Consider the following 21164-nt stretch of genomic DNA (forward strand, 5'->3'; position numbering starts at 1 on the left):
ATACGAGTGTAGGTCGTAACAACCGCTTCAAGAACTCGTCACGGGCACGAAGCTCACTCTGTGGTGGTTCAAACGCCTTCTTTAGCTCGACTTTGAAGCGTTCGTAGCTAGAAAAGCAGTCTAGATCGTGTAAACGCTTCTTATACACCCAACTCTTCGCACGACCCGCAAGGTTGGACATTGCACTTCCGGCAAGGGGTCTCGCAACTGTCTTGCAGTGATTGCTACATCCAACTCGACAAACCATCGTGAGAGAAGCTCGTTTATAACACTTGCGGCAAGGGGTCTCGCAGTTGTCCTGCAGTGATTGCTGCATCCAACTCGACATCCCATCGTGATAGAGGCTCGTTCTCTCCACAACGGTAAAATGACAAGTTCGGATTCAGAGGCATCATTCTGTACGAAGCTATAGGGGATCCGACCTGTTTTCGAGATTCCATAATTTTAAGATGCATGTAACTGACGTCTGCGTTCTTCTGGTCATCCGGAGAAGACGACCACAGTAAACTGACTACTACAGCTTCTCCGATGATTCTCGCATCCGCTTGAGTGCCATCCATTCATGTTGTTACGGGGTTACAGGTACCCTGGCGTGAAGGAGCGGGTCACACAAGATAGTGTGTCTACACAATGATGAGGCTACACCTTAACACGAAACCATTACATGGCTGGACTGCCAGTAGTTATGCACTTTAATTAGGTTTTACTATTTAAAAAGGAAAACCTTTAAATTTGGAATATATGCGGCTTTGCCGCAAATAAAACAAATAAATGCAGTTTACATTTTGAGCGGAAGAATTTATTTGCGTTGGGATAAGGTTGTCATTACTCTTGGAGTCAGCGTATTGCAATCCGCTACACTCGTACTGGTTCAAAGTATAGAACGGAGGTCGGTGGCCTTAGCTTAGCTTCCTCTACAACAGTCCCCCTGCACCTGTGAAGACAACCAAGGAAACATCTCATTCGTGAACTCTTTCGTTTGCGGTACCGATGGACTGAGTGATACTCCAACCTAGCTACATGCAAGACACCCAAAGGGCCCCTAAAAGGTTTTACTAATAAAACCTTAGGCTCTTGATGAATGAATCAAGGGTATACTGAGGTTGAGCCTCAGATTCAATTGTTACAAGATCTTGGGTATACGGAGCTTGAACTTTGAAAGCTTAAGCTTCAACTTTCGTGGAAGGTATCCAGTAAAAAGGGCTGGCTTACACCACTCACTTGTAAAGACAGACACACGTCGCTCTCGTCACCAGTACAAATCCCCAGGTAAGAACCAGCATTCGTGTAACAAACAGAACGTTTGTGACTCATGAAGATATGCATTTGGAAACACAATGCTATAATCTTCTTTTACCACTTCCCACAATGCTTACAAGAAGTACATAAATGTACTTTTACGTAATGGCTAAGTGTAGCCCATTACATTTATTCCTAGATATTGCATGAAGTAGAATATCAGTATCTTTGACGTGAAATGTGGGAGCATATAACAAAAGAATTACAGTACATCGAATCCCACGTGTGACGCCATTGGATGACCTCACAAATGTCCTCTGAATAAATCAGTACAGAATGATGGTTCCTACTTAAGAATCTACACTGGCGTTGAGGCGACGTGTTTCTTCCATCTAAAGTGAGTGGAGCGAGTCAGTCACTTTGCGCGAGCTCTCTACGAGGTCTTCATTTTCGAGTAGCCCACGCTTTAATCGCAGTGTAGGTTCAGGTTCCACAAGGCTCCCTTGGGTTCAACATCAGTGAGCCCAAGAATTTTTACATAAGGATCATAGGTGTTACTTCGTCATGTGTAGACCTTTTACATGTAACATTGAGGTACTATAGTGTTGTTGTTCATGTAGCTTTATGAACCATAATTTCTTTTCACTTCGGTGTCAATCTCACCGCAATTCTGTCAAGTCTTCCTCTTAATCACAAGCGCGCGTTCTGTTTAAATATCCTCTTCGAGCATTACACTGATCGCTTAATAGTGTTATTGCCGTGTGACGCACAATTTGAGTCCAGGAACCGATTCAAAGTCACGACCTGCTGTATGAGGATAATTCATGTCGAGGATCTCTTGTCAAAATATTGTGACAGTTCCCAACGAATAAAAATCGGTAGTTTTTTAGGCAAACTGCCCCACTTATCGCAGTCAGTGTTGTTCACGTATCCTCTGAGACCGAATTACCCATGGCAGATGACGAGTTCAGCTCTTTCCCTGGTAATATCCAAGCCAATTTGATTTATACGAGGTACAAAAAAATGCAGTCATTTTCCAGTAGGCCGCCGTGCAGTTATTAAGACTAAATCATGGCATCGCTGACACTGAGCATCTAGGCCTAGAGGCCGAGACGGATAAAATCATTCTCGAATGGAGAGAAGCTGAGATCCATTTTCAAACGGAGCAGCAGGGCGTCGTACTACCAGTTTCCAAGCCAATATGCAGTGCGCGATAAGATCTGAAAGTGTTCCGGGGAAGAAGCGTTCCCAGCATGGGAAAAATTGAAGCAACATATATCGGGTTATTTGCCTTGCCTATCCAGTCGTGAATATTATTGTCCATCTATCACATAAGACAATAACCAGCAAACTATGCCTAGAGTCTGAGATGCATACCGTCCGAATGATCTTAAACCCTTTCTTGGACGCGGTATTTGTGGCCATTTATATAAAAAGAATGGGTGCGATTCGCGTTAGGACTTTTGCGTCCACTCTATCTCTTTAACGGAAACGGCTGGTATTGCATTTAATGCCGCAAAGTTTGATATCTCGGTTGATGTTTACAAGCGGTCAGGCTCCCACGCAACAACGTTTGATGAATACTTTGTGGGAATAGTTAGAACCATCTGCCCCCCCCCACTAAAGCTCAGTTATGGCGCTCCTGGATGTAACTCACCAGCGCAATGTCGAAGCTGTTAAGCGCTTCCGAACGATCAATGAACGACTCTAGCCTTCTCGCCGCCAGCTCCCTGATCATGATGACACCAACGTCGGGCATTATTAAGCTGGTCTATGTGTCCTTCGTCACCTAAAGAAATGACACTGATGATATTCACAACTGAATGTGATGAGTCTTGTATAGGTATACAATTTTGTATGATGCACATCATACAAAAATACACGCGACATGTACATCAAAGTACATATGTTACTATAAGGGTGATAGGACTTTTTATCGAAGCGATCGAAGAAATGGAGCTCGTTGACTACTAGTCCCACGCTAAGCATTACATAGCACTTTAACAGGGCTGATAATGCAATGTACACGGCAATCCCTTGCCTCAAATAGCACTTGTCAACAAATTGGCAATAAATTTTGATATATTCCACATCCTTCATGAGGATGAGACGTGAGATATTCACCTTACTGCCCTCGAATACTTAAAAGGATATTGTGCCTACAACACTCTTCGTTGACGACGCACTTTCGTGACCTCGACCTCCTCGTTCGGTTTTTGTTCTACAAACCCTTCTCCGTCGAACCTCGACTTGCTTTGGTCCTGACGCAATAGCATGGTAGACGGTCCAAGGGCACTTACCACTACAAAATATAGCATATAGAATCGCATCAACCATGCGCTGGTGGGCACAATCAGCTCTCGTAATGAGGCCGATAAACTTCAGTGTAGGCCTTTGGACAAAGAGAGTTGGAATAAGCCCATTATAATGCGATGCCCCAAACAAAGTAGCAGCGCGTCGCACTTGCGGTCTATAAGCTAGGAGGCCGTGCGCGGGAACGGGCAATACGGTGCAGTATCGTGGTAGAAGACATATTCATAGCATGAAAAGTATTCAAGCGTTAGACGTAGTGGATACTCGCACTGCCGAAGCCGGCGTACCGTGTGCGGTTAGCATTCGTTCCAGCCGTCAAAGAGGATGGGATTAGCGGATTATGTCCTAAATTAAGGAATTCTTATCGTCGCAATGGTGTCAGACTCTCTCCCGGACGCGGTCGCAGAACCCATCTTTATGAACGGCTTCCGAATGGGTGCAGCTTGCATCGAGACCTTCGCACCCATCATGCCTCTTTCAAGTAAGCAATGAATGTCGCTTGAATGCGGATACCAACGTTTTGTCCCTAAGGGTCGGTTGGAGAACTGAAAGTGGGAGATCCTTGCGTGCGCCTAGGTCAATGCGTCTCAGCAAAGCTGAGGTAAGATAGTAGAATCTATTTGCTGCCGAGTAGCACTGTGATAGTACATCTGGTTATTCCAAATATCCACGCTCCTGTGTGCCCTTTCTTAAGTTTGAGAGATATGAGGATTACGAGCCTCATAAGAGCATTCTTGCGAACCCTTTGCGAGAAACGTCAAGCACACACATGCATACTGTGAAATACTGGATGCTCGTGCAAATCGTGGGAGCCGAATTTAATGAACCCAGACTTAAAAGGTGTGATTCTTTATTAGGGATATTTCAGAGAGCGCTGCATTATTGATAGCTTGGTTCAATGTCCCGAATTGAAGCCGCGGCAAGTTCTAACTGATTAAGGAGCGCTGCGCATTTACACACGATGATTGGCTACAAAACGCAACTGACAGTATGTGAAGACATTGAAAATGCCAAAAAAATCGGGAATTTAATGGATCCAACGCAGGTTTTTGATGAATTTCTGGGAATCCTGAAAATCCGTCTGCAAGAAGAGATTTTTTTGGAGTGGGGGTAAAGTTGCAGTAGCTTCAGTGCAGGACACAGTGTGGTCCATGTTACTTAGCATAATATACATGTTGCTTTAAATATAGCTTGGGTGACAGAAGCGGCACTTACCTACGGTTTCTGGATGGGACGGGAAGAAGGTATCAGCTCCAGAGCGTATTTCTGCCGAGACAGGAAGCAGTGAGGATGTGTCGCGGACCCCAAAGTGTACAACAAATTTGATGTTCTAGCACATCTGTCAGCTTGGAATCTTCAAAAAAAGTCTTAGAAGGACGTATGAGGGCAACTAATTGTCGCGGTTTTCATAGGCAAGAATGGATAGAGCTGAGTCAGAGCGGCTTAATGCCTCGATCTACTGAGTCAGAACTCGAGTGATAGCTGACTTTCAGTTGCAAGCAGAGACTCTAGCGCCAAAATTTATCAATGCCATATTTATCACGATCTAACGGTTCGCTGATTTAGCTATACTGTCTGACGGGTTGACCGCGTGGAGCAGTGAAGCTCCACAGCTTTACGGTGAAAATGCCATTCTCGTTCGTAAAAGACAATCGATGATGATGTCTTATAGGACATAAGTCTATTCTTGCTTCTACAGGCAAAAGCTCACGCCAAGTTCTAAGAGTAATCCCTAGAGGATGTGTGCAAGACATTGCAAGGGGGTGAAATACAGGAATAGGTAGTATCGAAGGAGAAGGCAAGCCAATCTTACCAGCCGGCAATTAAAATCGTCGAGAAGGGCACTCTAAGAGCAATGGTAGCGACGAATTGAATGGTTGATCACAAAATTTATGCGATTCTTATTATATTTGCTGGAGAGATTATACACCATTTTAGCGTGAGCCAACCACGCGTGTTGCTCCCGGATTTTGGGGTGTTGTATGAGATATCCCTTTTACCTGGATCTAATTGCTGCGTCACGCATCCTTTACCAACGAAAAGTAAAGTTGTAGACAACTTTCCATGCGATATATATAACAGATATGTTGGGATGTAAAATCTTCCCCCAGCTGACGTTGAATTTCGGTACCAGATAGGCTAATGGCGATTGGCAATCTGCGTATATTTATATGAGCTCAATACTGCCATCAGTTTGACGCAAATGCCGTTTACTAGGCGAGGGTGTTGCGGGCGGAAAGATCGATGGCACATTGTTTGATATGTATTCTGTTATCGATCGATACTATGATCTGCTCGTGAGAGACAATGAGATCCCTTTTTCCGCAGCGATTATTCGAGCGAATGGCTGAAATGCCCGGGATACTTTTTAAAGTCTTAGCACCGTTTAACTGGCTTAAAACGCACTTGTTCAGATCGCATTGGACTATGCAGTGACTCATTCTATGATAAATTCTTATTGTCATGTGTGTGGCACATGAGGGTTTGGATGTGGACGCCCGAATCAGACTTGTGCGAGCAGGACTCGAATGTTAACGCTTGGATATGCACTCTATCAACACAGACAAGTATGACTTCGAAGCCGACGAGATCCCTTTACAAAGTGCTATACTTGAAAATATAATTGTTCTCAGGCATCCCACGAAGGCCAAAGCTTTTGTGATTTGGCCAATGCTGTCGGCTTGAAAACGTGAGTTGGCCCGCCCAAACGTTTGGACAAAAGCACCCCAAATTACGCTAATGTGACACAGCCCCACATTGTGAATCCAGTTCTGAATAGAGAAAGGCTGTTGATACAATTCGACTTGCTTATTCCAGCTCGGCTAGACTTTGTAGCAAAATCAAACTTCATCTCAATAATTTTAAGCGCCATCCAGCTAGTGCGTGACAATATGGCTGAGGCCAGGATGTGAATGCAATGAAGTTACCACGGCCAGACAATACACAAACAAATTTGCAGCGGGTGTAGCGTTCTTAAAACGCTGTTGATTAACCGACCCAGGCAGCCTGTAAGTCTAAATCGTATTTTCTTTACACAATACTTTCACATTCATAGTATGAAAGAGATGAATGACATATAATCCACAGTCATACCAGATCTCTCTCTCTTATCACCATTACTTATCTTATCCCAAACCAGTTGGTACAGATACACGGGCATCCAAAAATTCGACTCAAGCCAGTTTATATCACACGTCAAGATTCTCGGGGGCTGCGAGGTGTCTAAAGCTGGCGAGATCCAGTCACAAAAGGGTCGTGCTTTGCCGACTCTGCTCAATGAGCAAGGGTCGTTTATTTATTATGGATCAGATATTGGGCCGACGGGCTCGCCAAGAATGTAAGTAGTATCTAGTACAGTGGAAACGATACACTTAATCAGATATTTTTCTTTAAATTGCGGCTGCGTTTTGGTGACTTTGCTCTGGTTTCGTTTTCGCTTGCGGCATAGCGCACTCTTTGTCTCAATATCCTTGGAATAAGAAGCTGGACTGCTCAGCGCACCTACTTTGAACTAGCAAGCGAGAATCGACTATGTTCCATGTTTGACTCTTGGTTGGTAGCCATTCCAGCAGGATCATGAAGATGAAAAGGGATGCTTAAAAATTTATAAAGGTGAGTACGTCAATTTTGTGCTTTGTACTTTGCAAGCGTAAATACCAAACGATTTTCTAGCTTTACAATCAAAGTCTGTTTATCAAGACTGGCCTGTAAAGCTGTAAGACGATTGGTACGACATGCCGTTTTGCTTGTGCACAAATTGAGTACGTCACTCTTCGGTATGTTTATCGCCTACGGGGAAATGTACGGGTCTACACAGACGCAGCTTATCCAGGTACAGGTAGATTTTGTGCGGAGTGATAGCTTATAGGTTAAAAAATATATCCCAGCACTTCAAGCTGATCATTTGCTCTCTATGAGTAGATGGCCTGCATGGACAGGCTTTAAATTAGTATCACAGCGCGACAAGTAGGTTCCGATGAATTTATGCCAATTACGAGATAACTTAGACAGCAAAAGTCGTTGGGACTATGCAGATCGTTCTCATCTGTACATTTACTAACCACGCAACTTCATCATGATCATGTGGTACTATTGAGCCTTGCTCTTAGTTCGAGGATCAATAGCAACAATAGTGTTCTTGGTTTACTTACTATGTTATGAAAGGGACTTTGTGACCCCACCTTACCCCAAAAAACTGTAAATTACACTTTGATGAGATCACTTGATGGCGAGGTTTGTCAGACGCTTTCATTGTCAGTCCACCCAATGCAGTGCAAGAAGGTTTGATAAAAAGTGATACACATACATCTAGTATCGTATGATATGGTGCATCATGAATGTACGTCACTTAAATATCAAGAGCAATAAAGTACTCAAAAAGTTGAGAGATTTTGGTCTGCTTCTGGATGGAGCGTCCGGACTCATTATTTGTGCGCTTATTACCTCATAGACATGAAATATTTTTGTGTGATGTGTACGGCAACCCTGTTGCACCATGGCTGCTTGTGGGCAAACCACTGAATTGGTATAATTTCGTGACAAATTGCAGAAAGCTGCCCTGAAGTTGGTGCACAATTGGTGCCGCATCTTGTATTGTCGTGGCTTTTAGCTGGAAGAGTCAGGCGCAGGCCGGGCATCAAGTTGGCCTTTTTTCAACAAAGCGGCTCCGAGCCAGTTATGCACATTTCCAGCGTGATCATTCTACTTGCGCTGTCTACGCTGGTTGGGCGGGTGTTGGCAAATTTGATTTCTGTACCAAAATTATCGCAACTTGCACCTTGCCAGCACATCACGCCATATTTAGCGTCTAAACGACAATGCATCGCTCAGCTCGCACCGATTTGAATTATTATGAGAAGTGCAAGTGCAACGTTTATTTGTTTGTCCATGAACACTGTTTTGTAGCGTGTTTGTCCAACATTGGCTTCTATAAGCTACCCCATAAGCTTAGGCTGCCCAATTGAAACATATCTAAGTTTCAATCACTTAAACTGATCATTTATATATGTTTCAATACTAATGTTTGGTTTGGTTGGGAAGCCGATTTACCCATCATATTCAAAGCATAAGTCGTTTGTTATCTGCATCTGATTGCTAATGCTACCATTCGCTACATGGCAAATTGCTAAATAAATTGTAAGAGGCAACGAGGTATTCGTGTACATTACACAGATAAAACTTCACTTAAAGTTCGCTTCAGTGAAACCGCACAGAGGTTAAAATATTTCGGTCCATGGAACTAGAGCAAATATAACGGGGTTTCACTTACCCCGGTATGTATGGTGTGGGTCACACAAGAAGGTGTGATTACACAACAATGTGGTTTACACAAGATGGTGTGACCACGCATTGGTGTGGCTGCACTTAAACAGGAAGTCAGTTCGTGGCTGGACTGCCAGTAGTTCTATATTTAATTAGGTGTTACTATATAGATAGGAAAACGTATAGATTTAGATATAGGCTGCTTTGCCGCAAATAAAACCGAGAAATACGGTTTACATTTTAAACGGAAGAATTAATTAGCCTTGGTCAAGGTTGTAATCATTCTTGGAGTAAGTGGATCGCGATCCATTACACTCGAACTGGTTATAAGTATAGAACGAAGGTCACCGACCTGAACTAAATCTTTCTCCAAGTGGAAGAGCTACTGCAGCCCCGCTGCAGCAAATCCGATAGCCTCTGCAATATTAAGCTGATTAGTGTGCCTCATGTTTTTCGGAAGTAACACATGTGTGAAAAAAATTATGGCATACACATTTATAATAAAGCTGTCCTTATTACTTGGCGTGTGGACTGTACTGGTACAGTTGGTACAAACTGGTACCCGCTACCCACAAATGTTTTAAAGAAATGCACTTTGACTACTAATTTGTACATTTATGTACGACACTTCATACTGAAGATACTATGTGTATGCTTCTGGATAAAGGCACTAATGGGTGAACCAAATACTGACGGAGGCTACAGGGAACCCTCGCGCTCTATATTTGCGCAGCAGGATCTGCACCACTTTCTGGGATCTCCTGTAAGCACCGCAATTCCTTCTTCTATTGTCTGCACTATCGAGTGGCCTACTGATTCTCCAAACTTATCCAGGCCCAGCAGATGATTTTGGTTTTTGTAAAGCACTTGAACGAAAGCGTTAAGGGCAAGAAGATCTCCAGTGAGTACGAAGTGTCACCGGTGCGATGTATTTAGCCAATGTATATGATAAACGAGGCACCTTAATCGATGTATTTGTGGAGGCGCTCACAGAACGTTAAGAAGGCTGTCGATTTGATCAAGGAAATTGATTCATGGATTGACGAAATTCCGCCCATTCAGCAGCCTATGCGCTTTGGGAATAAAGCCTTTCGAACATTTTACGACCGAGTCATAGAAGTACGAGACAGTGCTAAACGGGATTTCGTAACATTGCTACAGCTTTAATATTTGTATTTTACACAGAGAACGTATGAGATGCAAAAGATTATGCTACCTGAAAATTTGCGTGGTGCTGTCGTTGAATTGGCGGCTTATCTCGGTGAATCATTTGGCAACCAAATTCGAATCGACTACGGCACAGGCCACGAAACCAGCTTTATCGTATGGATGTGTACGTGCTTCTTGAATACTGTTTTTTTGCATTCAGGCGATATTGATTCTATGAAACAGGCTGTTTGCACAAGTTGGGCTTTTTTACTGTGTCGGACTTTCCAGCACTAGTGCTAAGGTTGTTCACGTCGTACTTGACACTGATGCGCCGCCTTCAGAAGTTGTATATGCTGGAACCGGCAGGCTCCCACGGCGTGTGGGGTCTGGATGACTATCACTGTCTTCCTTTTTACTTTGGATCCGCTCAGCTGATTGGACAACACGATATTGTTCCAGAAAGCGTGCACGACGATGACATTTTACTCGCAAACCACGACGAGTATTTATATCTGGATGCCATTAAGTTTATAAAGGAAGTCAAAGCAGGGTCGCCTTTTGCAGAAACGTCGCCTATGCTGAATGATATCACTGCTTTGCCATCGTGGGAGAAGACTAATGGAGGCATGCTCAAGCTGTACGAGGGTGAAGTACTGAAGAAACTGCCTGTGATTCAGCACTTGCGCTTTGGTTCATTGTTTCCGTGCACATGGACTCCATCCCACGATGCCAGTGATGGCTCATATGTTCCAGGAAGTATGCTTTCAGGGATGAGCGTTCGTGCCTCAAACTTAAATCGGGACGGTGTGTCGACCAAAGCGCCGTGGGTTACGGCTGAAACGCATGCGGCTACCAAGGACACTGGCAATGTCACCTTCGCACCAGTGAGTGATACGTCCAATCATTAATGTCATACCTTGGTGAAGCAGAGTACAGAGAGTGCTTTTGACGTGCCTGCTAATAAAAGGAGTTGTGAATTTACAATTGCTTTTTTATTTCGGAATGCTCTTTTTTGTTGGATGATTAACACCTGCTTCAGTGTAGTGTTTCGCTGTGGTTTCCAGCGTTTCGCTCAAGCGATAGTACACACAGTTGTAATATGTTGTTTGATGGGCTTCAATTCAGCATCATATCCTGTTTTGTTTTCTAACTTGTCCCGTTGTTTCATTTCCTCACATGACTCGCTAATTTATGTGTCATAGTGAGTGGAAAAGGGCTGTCTAAACTATGAAAAACGAATGTACTGTGAAACAGACAACGCAGAACAAGAAACGGCTTGAAGGTGTACATCAAAATTCTCGACAAGTTGTCGAGGCTTTACACGCCGCACAAACGCGACACGTTAATCAGAGAGACCAGAGAATAAACGGGTGGGTAACTCAGCCAGAGGACTGCGCTTGATATGTTGATTGGCAGAGATCAGTTGGCATTGCTAAAACCTTTGTGTTAAATGACAATATCCTCATTTCGATCATGGACGTGATGGACAAAGTTATAAAAATCATCTATCCTTTTGCTAAATGCGATATAGGCTATCTTGCAAATCGCAGCTAAGTTGTATGCCCTTCGCAGGATTCATTTGAGCTCATACATCGGGTTCATTTTCCAGGACCAAACTGTTTCACCAAAGAGCTGTTTTTGATAACTATTCGGCCAAATGTTCGCGATGTTGCTATGACACCTTCCAGCCACAGTGATTGAGTGCAACGTCTTATGTTCAGGAAAATATCTGATATGAATTTGCGTCATGCGAACTCAACTAGTGGCAGGCATCTACAAGGAAGTGCTTGGGGAGCGCACTTCATGACAATTCCATGAACTTAAGGTTTGCCACGTGCCACTCAAATCCTGAAGAGTCAGGAAGGATATGCAAATGCCACGTTGTATGAAAGCTCGTTCACTGGAGTCAGAATAAGAATAATGAGTATTAACATTCTTCGACAAAGCCTTAATACCTTCGGAAAGACGACTATAAATTTGTGCACCTGTACCCACAATATTAAGTTTTATAGGGCATTGGGTACTTTTGTCGTCTCGTCGTCTGGTGACGAAGGCTAAAATCTAAAATCTATCTTCCAAAGCACTCTGTAAATTGCGGGGATTGTTAGTTGCGTAATATGGGTGCTTAGTTGCGTTGTTGTGCTCACCTTCGTTGACAGGCAGAACATGATCCACTAGTCTACGTCTGTATTTTTACTGTACTGTATCCCTAAATATCAACAGCGGTTTCAGCGGCAAAAACCATTTGTCTGATCTTCGTCAGTAATAGCATCGCTAATATATTGAAAAGGACAGGCCGCGCTGGCGCCAGAACGACGTACCTATTTTCTCAAGTGCAGACTTTACTAAGCTGGTCAAATCTATTTTAATATACAGACAGAAGCCAAAAAAATACATCGAGTTACCGTACTTGCATTGTATACAAAGATAGGTAGTTGTATTCTGGGGTTAGGCTGATTAAAGATGTCTCTGCAAACGCGCCGTTTCCCAGCTTCGAAGCCTGAGCGCTGACTGGCCAGCAGCAAGTCATGAAGATTCTATCCCTTGACTGGCGGAGACGCCACATGGGGGACCATTGCGACAGCCCCCACTTTATTTCATTTCGAAATTCACTTTGCTGTGCCGAGCGCCTTTTGTACCTCACATCAACTGCCCCAAAGAAAACAGTTTACTCGGTACCATGGCCCCTTACGCTCCTACTGACGGCATCAGCAAGCTCGCCATCGACCAGAGCAAGCATTTTACTGAAGCGCTTCAGGAAGCCCTTAAGAGTACTACGGATCAGCAAAAGATTGCTGCGGAAAAGGTGTCGGAGCTAGTCATTGGCGATGTCAATGTGAACCTTGGTGTCGTTTCGCAGGGTCTGCGCAACGCTTTGCTGGCTGAAGATGCCGACGCCAAAATTGTCGCCTCATACGTCGTCGACGACCTCATGCAGAAGTGCGCGGAGCGTGTCGAGGCGTACATTCTTCCTCTGTTATCCGTATTTTTGGATCTACTTGCCGATAAGAAGCCATCTGTGCGCCCTGTTGCTGAAGAGGCTGCTTTGACTATCATCAGCTCGACGAACAAGAACTCGACGATCCGAATTCTTCCGATTTTGTTCGCCGGACTTGACCGCTCAAAAAAGTGGCAAACTAAGAAAGGATCGCTTGACCTTGTCGCCGAGCTGTCAAAGATCGCTCCCTACCAGGTGGGACGTTGTCTCCCCGACATAATTCCTGTCGTGACGGACTGCATGTGGGATACGCGCAAGGAAGTTAAAGTTGCTGCTCGCGAGACGATGACCAAAGTATGTAACGTTGTAGGCAACATGGATATTGAGCCATTTATTCCTGCATTAGTGAGCTGTTTGGCCAACCCAACTGAAGTACCTGAGTGTACACACAAGCTTGCTTCGACCACCTTTGTTAAGACCGTGGAAGCCCCGGCTCTTGCAATTATGGAGCCATTACTGAAACGTGCTTTAGCTGAGGGAAAGACAGCTGTCAAACGTCAGGCTGCAGTCATCATTGATAATATGTGTAAGCTGATGGACGATCCGGCTGAAGCTCAGCTTTTTATTCCGAAGCTTTTGCCTGGTCTTAAGAAAGTAATTGAGACCCAGGCCGATCCTGAGTGTCGTGAAGTTGCTACTCGTGCTCACGAGACGCTATTTGTTGCTGGTGGATCCATGGAAGTGTCCGAAGATGAGTTAAAGGTTGATTATGCCAATATTCATAAGGTTGTGGTCGAATCCATTGCTGCTAATCCCGCTGCTGTCAAGGCCGAGATCGACAGCTTCACAATTGATTATGTCACGGGTGTTTGCTACTTCCTGGTTGTGGCACGTAACTTCAACAAAGCTGTCTTTGAAAAGGAAATCGCTACTTACTTTAAAGCGTTTATGAAGCCTGCTGACATCAAGCCGCTCGCTAATGAGATCCGCGATCGGTGTTTTAAAGAAAACAAATCAATTTTCATAGAGGACGTCGACTGCGATGAGGGAATTCCTGATCTTTGCAATTGCGAGTTTTCACTTGCTTACGGTGGTATGATTCTACTCAATAATGCTCGTCTTCGTCTTAAGCGTGGTCATCGCTATGGTCTGTGCGGTCCTAACGGTTGTGGTAAATCTACACTGATGCGCGCCATCTCTAACGGCCAGTTGGAGGGCTTTCCTAGCCGAGATGAGCTGAAGACTGTATTTGTTGAGCATAATCTTCAAGCGTCTGAGGCCGAATTGTCTGTTGTTGATTTCATTCTTGCGGACGAGGACTTAAAGAACACCCCCCGTAAGGAAGTTGAAGACACTCTTGCTGGTGTTGGGTTTACCCCAGAGATGCAGGCCCAGGGTGTGGGCACACTTTCTGGTGGTTGGAAGATGAAACTAGAGCTGGCACGTGCCATGCTTCAAAAGGCTGATATTTTGCTTCTGGATGAACCGACGAACCACTTGGATGTCAAGAACGTGGCCTGGCTGGAACAGTATCTAACGAATCTGCACAACGTGACTTCTATCATGGTTTCCCATGACTCTGGATTTTTGGACACTGTCTGCACTAACATCATTCACTATGAGACCCGTAAGTTGAAGATCTACAAGGGAAATCTCTCTAAATTTGTCGAACAGAAGCCCGAGGCCAAGGCATATTACGAGCTTGAGTCCGACAACGTCAAATTTGTCTTCCCGGAACCCGGTTTTCTTGCTGATATCAAGAACAAGGGTAAGCCGATTATCCGTTTGACGAACTGCTCATACCAGTACCCAGGTACACCCAAACCGTCGATTAACAACATTTCAGTCACATGTGCTTTGTCGAGCCGTATTGCCGTGCTTGGTCCTAACGGTGCTGGTAAGTCGACGCTTATCAAAATGTTGACAGGTGAAGTTGAGCCAACGAGCGGGCAAGTGTGGAAACATCCTTCGATGCGGTTTGCCTATGTGGCTCAACACGCTTTCCACCACATCGAGTCGCACCTTGATGAGACCGCGAATCAGTACATTCAGTGGCGTTTCCAGTCTGGTGAAGACAAGGAGCTTTTAGCTAAAGAGACGCGTAAGCTGAGCAAGGAAGAGAAGGAGCATTACAAGAAGCCAGTGAATTGGGAAGGTGAAAAGCGCGTTTTAGAAGAGATTGTGTCTCGCCGCAAATTTAAAAAGAGTTTTGAATACGAGCTAAAGTGGGAAAAGCTTCCAGCTGACCAGAATGCGTGGGTTCCCCGCGAGAAGTGTGAGAAGTGGGGATGGGACAAACTGCTTCAGATTGCCGATGACCGCGAAGCTGCCCGCGCTAACTTGCAAGCGCGACCTCCGACAGCCATCGCTGTCCAGAAGCACCTGGACTGCTTCGGCCTTGGTGCTGAGTTTGGTACGCACTCGCGAATGCGGGGTTTGTCTGGTGGTCAAAAGGTGAAGGTTGTACTTGCCGCCGCCATGTGGCTGAACCCACACATCCTGGTGCTTGATGAGCCAACGAACTATCTGGACCGTGACTCACTTGGTGCGCTTGCTTCGGCTATTAAGGAGTTCAACGGTGGTGTTGTCATGATTACTCACCACAACGAATTTTCTTCGGCATTGACCCAAGAAACGTGGAACGTTGAAGCTGGATACTTGAAAATTGAGGGCCAGCAGGTTGAGGACAAGACAAAGATAGAACAAAAGGATGAGGAAGAAGTGATTGACGCATTCGGTAATGTTACAAAGACCAAGATCAAGCGTAAATTGACCCGCAAGGAGAAGAAAGCTAAAGATAAAGCTCGCAAGGAGGCTGAAGCTCGTGGCGAATACTTTAGTGACTCGGACGAGGAATAAGTGGCTTTTAAATCTTGCCTCTTACTTATTTGCCTAGACGATTCCTAAATGTAGAACGAACTGACTGTATGCCAATTCCGAATGCAAAAAAAAAAATTGATAGCTGTCAAACTCGTTTTGAAAATTCTCAGTAAATTAAAATTTTTGATTGTATACATAATTAATGCACTTTCAATTTAATCAAAAGGAAAATAATCTCAACTAATTTATGGTATTTTACGAAAGAATGCATTTATGCTATTTTCTTGTCTTTTTCAGAACATCATTCCTCAAATGCTTCCCCTCCCTAATCACACAGGCATCCATGTGAGAGTTCACCTCCATGTTATTACAAACGTTCAGAAATTTGCCACAAATTGGACAAGGCCTCATATTTTGTTCGGCGCTATGTGAAAGAGTGTGTGTAGGGGTGAATGCTGATGGAGTGGCAATGATGTTTGTCTTTTTCTTAATAGCTGCATTCGATGCCAATGATGATGACTTCTTCAAACCAATGCATGCATCAATATGAGCATTCACCTCCGCATTGTTCAGCGTGTTCAGCGGCTTCTTACATATCGGACACGGCTTGATGTCGACTCCAGACAACTTTTTTGCATACAAACTATCAGAAACAGTTTTCTTCAGCTTTTTGCGCATTAGATGCGAATTACTTGACATTTCCAACACGTCACGCTTTTCCTGAATGGTGTCGTATTCAAAATGTGCTGGAGGCCGATCTCTGTGCATTGTCATATCTCTCTTGTTGCACAGCGCAAGGCATCCTGACTTTCTCTGTAATACACCACAAAGTTCAGCAGTAACGGGGTCTGATAAGCGCTTGGCAAACTTGTTGATCGTAACTTGCCGCTTGTTGCTCGGTAAAATTTGAACGGCTGACGGGGAAGCAGATTTAGAGCGAGATACTAACACTGCTGCACGCACACCCATTAGACGTAGTGTGAGCGGCAACTCACGGCGTAATAGCTCAACAGCATTCGAAAACAAGTCGTCTGCACTAAAAACTGCAGATGCTAGCGACACCGACCTTGAACAGCGAGCAAATTTGGTGTCCTTGTACACAAACGTCACGGTTCTAGCACCCATGTTCACCTTTTCCAGATCGTTCGCCAGCATTTGACATATTTCTAGACACTTGGCTTCAAGTTGTGTAGGATCGCTCAGGCTTTTGAATGTTCGTTCTCGACTGAAGCTTTTGCGCTCTTGTTTCCCAAGACGTTCTTGTATCCCTAACGATATTTGCAGCAACCAAAGAGAAGTTTTTACCGAAAAAAGATACAGAAGTTTCGCCCGCTGAGAGAATAAATCTGCGCCTGTGTGAATATCCAAGGCCTCGTTGAGAATTTTTTCCATAACTTTGCCAATGCCACCGATTTTGCGCACAGAAAGCTCACGCACGAAACCCATGACGTCTCTATGAGTGAACGGTAGTACGTACTGTCCGTTGGGTTTGTTCAAATCAGAGCAAATCTAGCGAAAAGAACGTGCCAGTAATCAATGACAGCTACATTTAAAAAAAAACGATCGTAAGATTTTGTACCTTCGCTAGCATAGCATTCGCTGCAATTCCAGCACTAGCAGTCAACTGTGTAAGGTCGAAGATTTTCTGACGTAGCTCTTGGACAACCGCCGCGGCAATCGCTGCTCGACCTTCGACCGTCGAAGCCCACTCCCCGTCCTTGCCTTCCTTATCCCCAAGTGCGACTGACACATATTTTTCCCAATTTGTTGCTATATAATTTGTAATATCAAGGCATGCTTCATCTAAACTATGAGCTTCAAAGTCTGGATCGTAAGCTGCAAACACAGTACGAATCTGAGCAGCCACACCTGCGTACTTTGCCATGTTAACCGGCACAAACTGAAGCTTTGGACACAATTCCTTGCCAATGAAGCCAGGCATGGCAGCACGTACACCAAACTGCCTAGCTGCATAGTTAGCTGTGCTGATCATACCAAGGCCACCAACTGCGAGTGGCACGTTGCGTAGTGTGGGATCGTCTCGCATTTCGACAGCAGCGTAAAACATGTCCATGTCTACAACAACAATTGTACGCGAGAGATCCCGCATCGTTTCCAATCGTGCCACTTGAGCATCAGCCTCATTTTGTAAGCGCAATAAGTGTCCATCTGACAGGCAAGAAAGTTTCTCACGCATTGCTGCAACGCGTTGTTCCACTTTGGCGCTATCGCGTACCGATTTTTGGTAAAATTTTGAGTCTTTCGACATCTTGTGCACCACCTCTTGCACGTGCTGCTTATCTACGCTCTTCATACCAGCCTTCTCAGCTGTGAACACATACATGGCTGTGGCCTCTGTATGATGCCTATTAAATTTTGTCGTTTTAGTACTTGGTTCCAACATGCCCATTAATATCAAATGGCTCTACAGAGCAAAACAATTTCTAAACTGCTGGCGCCAATGGCAGAATTTCGCTGGCAAAACGGCGGCAAAGTAGAAACTTAGAATTTGCTTCAATACAACATATGAATTAAAATTAAAATCACAAATAATCTATTGCTGAGACGCTGTAAGAGACCTTTTACGCTGTGTGTCACATTTTTAAATTCCTGCAAGGTCTAATGCTTCGAGCGACCGAGCGAGCGGTAAATCCTGCAAAGCATCCTCTATGATGTTTTCGGCCTCTTCACTACCCTCAACAGCGTCTCCGATGCGATTACGACTAGCTTTTTCAAATTGCCGCAGGATTGCTTCAGTCTTTTCAACTTCTGTTTCCCACTTAAGGTTAGGTACACCGTTGTTCGGATTACCTGCAGCATCCAAAATACTAGCAGTAGAAAGATCCAGATCGGGTTGATGTACAATCATTGTTGGATGCTTTGTAAGACGCATTCCATTCCATAGCCAAAGCGGGGCATCCGCAGTCACCACAACCTCTTCCGAAAAAGTTGTCAGGTATTCGGATTCGTTTTTTTCAATCGCGTGGTCCCGCGTAAATCTATCCCACACCCCAGCAAGAATCACAAAATCAAAACATACATCACGAACCATTCGTGTAGTTCATTCTAATGCACCTGCAAAATTCCGACACTGTGGCGAGCTTGGTCCAGTGCTGAAGCTTGCGAAGAATCATGACAACGATACCTGTGACATTAGCTCCATCCAGGCAGTGAATATATAGTGGTAGATTCTTTTTTTGAATGAGAATTTCTATAATTTGTGCCACTGTAGCTGGCGATACTGTCACATTGTCAGACGTAAATTTTTCAGCGTAAAAATGAAGCAGCGTGATCCTTTCGCTCGTGCAAAATGCCACCAAGTCACTTGTGGGTGGCTCTGGAATCACTGAGACCATAGTTTTAAGCCCAAGGCGGCGTAAAAAGCGAAAGTTTTTTAGTGTTGGATACGCTCCACGGTACAGTCCATGCTGCATTGTACTGAATCGGAACGGAGGTATCAGCGCTGGCGTTGTTGCGTCCATCTTAAAAGTAATGATCGAGTGGTACATTGTACCGATAGATGCGAAATATAACAATTTTTATTTGACTTCTGGAACAACATACGACTTGTGTGCAACCATGTTCGTGATGATCAACGCGACGGACAACCCGTGGATGGTGGCGCTGCTTCTTTTTGTACAAGTTGTAATGCCTTTGCTACAGAGTAATGCTGCCGATAATGAGGGTGCGTCACTTGCGCTTAACGTGGCGATTTTGTTTTTGCTGGGACTTTCCCTTATGACATTCTGGAAGGCCGCTTGCTTTTGTCATGTGTTACACCGGCTTCGCGGACGGGTATGTACTAATCTCTTTTTGTGTCAGAATTTCTTCATTATGATCTAAGCTATGTAATGATAGCACCCTGAGATGGGCTGGATGGCCTTCTTTCGTGAGGCCTACGCGCAGGTATCGGCAGTAGCACAGCGCGAAACCAACAACCAGAACCGTGCAGCACAGGAAGAAATGCGCTCCGAGACGTTTAATCGTACTTTAAGCACTATTCAAAAGATGCCGATGGAAGAGTTTAAAACACCCGAACAGTTAGTGAAGATCAGCATCGCGGAACTTAAGCAGCGGTTAGAGCGGCGCGATGTAGACTTTGGCGGATGTGTTGAACGCCAAGATCTTGTTGACCTCTTAGTGAAGTATAGAGGAGGCCCATCCAACAACGATACGTGCTGTATTTGCTGTGAAGCGTACGAAACAGGCGACGTTCTGCGTTTACTGTGCAAGTGCAAACATGAGTTTCATCTTGAATGTCTGGACAAGTGGGCTTATACTTCGGTCAACTCACAGCGCACGCCATCTTGTCCCCTCTGTAACCAAAGCTTGGAGTAAATATTTAACATTTCTAGCCTCTTCATGACGCATGATGACGATATCGTCACGGGATTGGCTCGTGAACATACTGGAGGACAATTGTTTTTTCGAATTATGTTTAATAGAATTGCTGCTGTTAATAGCCATTCAATTCTGATTTCCATGATCAAAGTTGTCGTGTGGGGCATTCGACAACTTTATTATCGAAGAATGCACACGAGCTTATTACTAATCTAATTTCAGATTCAATCACGAACACTCTGTACATTCAAAGCTTCGCATGTGTCTACCTTATCTAAATGATTTCTGCGACTATTTGCTATGATGTGCCTTGTAGCAAAATTCAGGAAAGCGATTTTGTCATCATGTCTTGCTTCAAGTTGTCAAGCCTGTCATTATCTTTCTCCCTCATTACTATGACCCTGCTTCGGCAGTACTCCACTACCAAAAAAAAGAAAAAGTAGTGCATAAAATTATAGCGCATGTATAACGTTGAAGATAGAAATATTTGGTACGGGCACCACCGAGACATGGCGACGGCTATTACATAGGCTCCTAGTCATTGCTGGAAACTTTTAACAAGCGCATTCACGAGAATGGGAAGTTTCGAGAAGGATCTAGAAAGACATTAGCTAGCAGTTGCGTACTCAGGAACGAAAGATATACACTTTTTAATCTACCACCAGCTACCAGGTATGATACAGCGGGGCTGCTGCAGCTTTGCGCTTGAAGAAGCGTCTTTAGGTCACCGACCTGTCGTTCTTTACAAAAACCAAGTACTAGTGCAGCGGATCGCAATCCGCTGCCTCTTAGACTACTTAAAAGCCTTAACCAAGGCAAACGAACACTTCTGTTCAAAATCGAAACTGAATTTTACTTTGTCCTAATGTTGAAAGTTTAGATTTTCTTAAATCTACCATATATATATAGTAAAATCCAAATGCATCCATAACTACTGGCTGCCTAGCCCCGTCCCGTATTCTTGTTTGGATGTGTAGTCACATTATTGTAGGGTTTGAAGCAAATCGAATAATGAATTAGTGATTAACAAAAGAAAACTATCTCAATCGTAGTAAAAACACGCAGTGGACATGAATGTAAATTTGTAAAAACTGATTCTGGT

The 21164-nt window shown here is 44.3% G+C and overlaps 5 protein-coding genes across 5 annotated transcripts; 3 read left to right on the plus strand and 2 right to left on the minus strand.

Moving 5' to 3' along the window:
- Nucleotides 1-9487: 9487 nt before the first annotated feature.
- Nucleotides 9488-10871, plus strand: PHALS_01026 (serine threonine-protein phosphatase 2a regulatory subunit b; the record flags this gene model as incomplete). The annotated part of the gene is made up of 5 exons (XM_024730808.1): nucleotides 9488-9577; nucleotides 9649-9735; nucleotides 9808-9933; nucleotides 10000-10147; nucleotides 10207-10871. 5 exons carry the CDS (start codon nucleotides 9488-9490, stop codon nucleotides 10869-10871), a joined length of 1116 nt encoding a protein of 371 aa, XP_024581048.1.
- Nucleotides 10872-12643: 1772 nt separating this feature from the next.
- Nucleotides 12644-15760, plus strand: PHALS_01027 (elongation factor ef-3; the record flags this gene model as incomplete). The annotated part of the gene is made up of 1 exon (XM_024730809.1): nucleotides 12644-15760. One exon carries the CDS (start codon nucleotides 12644-12646, stop codon nucleotides 15758-15760), a length of 3117 nt encoding a protein of 1038 aa, XP_024581049.1.
- Nucleotides 15761-15997: 237 nt separating this feature from the next.
- Nucleotides 15998-18125, minus strand: PHALS_01028 (dna polymerase; the record flags this gene model as incomplete). Its single annotated transcript, XM_024730810.1, has 2 exons — nucleotides 15998-17230; nucleotides 17301-18125. The coding sequence occupies 2 exons, from the start codon at nucleotides 18123-18125 to the stop codon at nucleotides 15998-16000; spliced, it is 2058 nt and encodes a 685-aa protein (XP_024581050.1).
- Nucleotides 18126-18323: 198 nt separating this feature from the next.
- On the minus strand, nucleotides 18324-19203 carry PHALS_01029 (Predicted protein tyrosine phosphatase; the record flags this gene model as incomplete). Its single annotated transcript, XM_024730811.1, has 2 exons — nucleotides 18324-18720; nucleotides 18797-19203. 2 exons carry the CDS (start codon nucleotides 19201-19203, stop codon nucleotides 18324-18326), a joined length of 804 nt encoding a protein of 267 aa, XP_024581051.1.
- A 97-nt stretch (nucleotides 19204-19300) lies between these two features.
- On the plus strand, nucleotides 19301-20059 carry PHALS_01030 (ubiquitin-protein ligase e3; the record flags this gene model as incomplete). Its single annotated transcript, XM_024730812.1, has 2 exons — nucleotides 19301-19516; nucleotides 19580-20059. 2 exons carry the CDS (start codon nucleotides 19301-19303, stop codon nucleotides 20057-20059), a joined length of 696 nt encoding a protein of 231 aa, XP_024581052.1.
- Between the last annotated feature and the right edge of the window lie 1105 nt (nucleotides 20060-21164).

The sequence above is a fragment of the Plasmopara halstedii genome, assembly GCF_900000015.1.
Source record: "Plasmopara halstedii genome assembly, contig: Scaffold_1343, whole genome shotgun sequence".
In the NCBI taxonomy this organism is placed as follows: Eukaryota; Oomycota; class Peronosporomycetes; order Peronosporales; family Peronosporaceae; genus Plasmopara; species Plasmopara halstedii.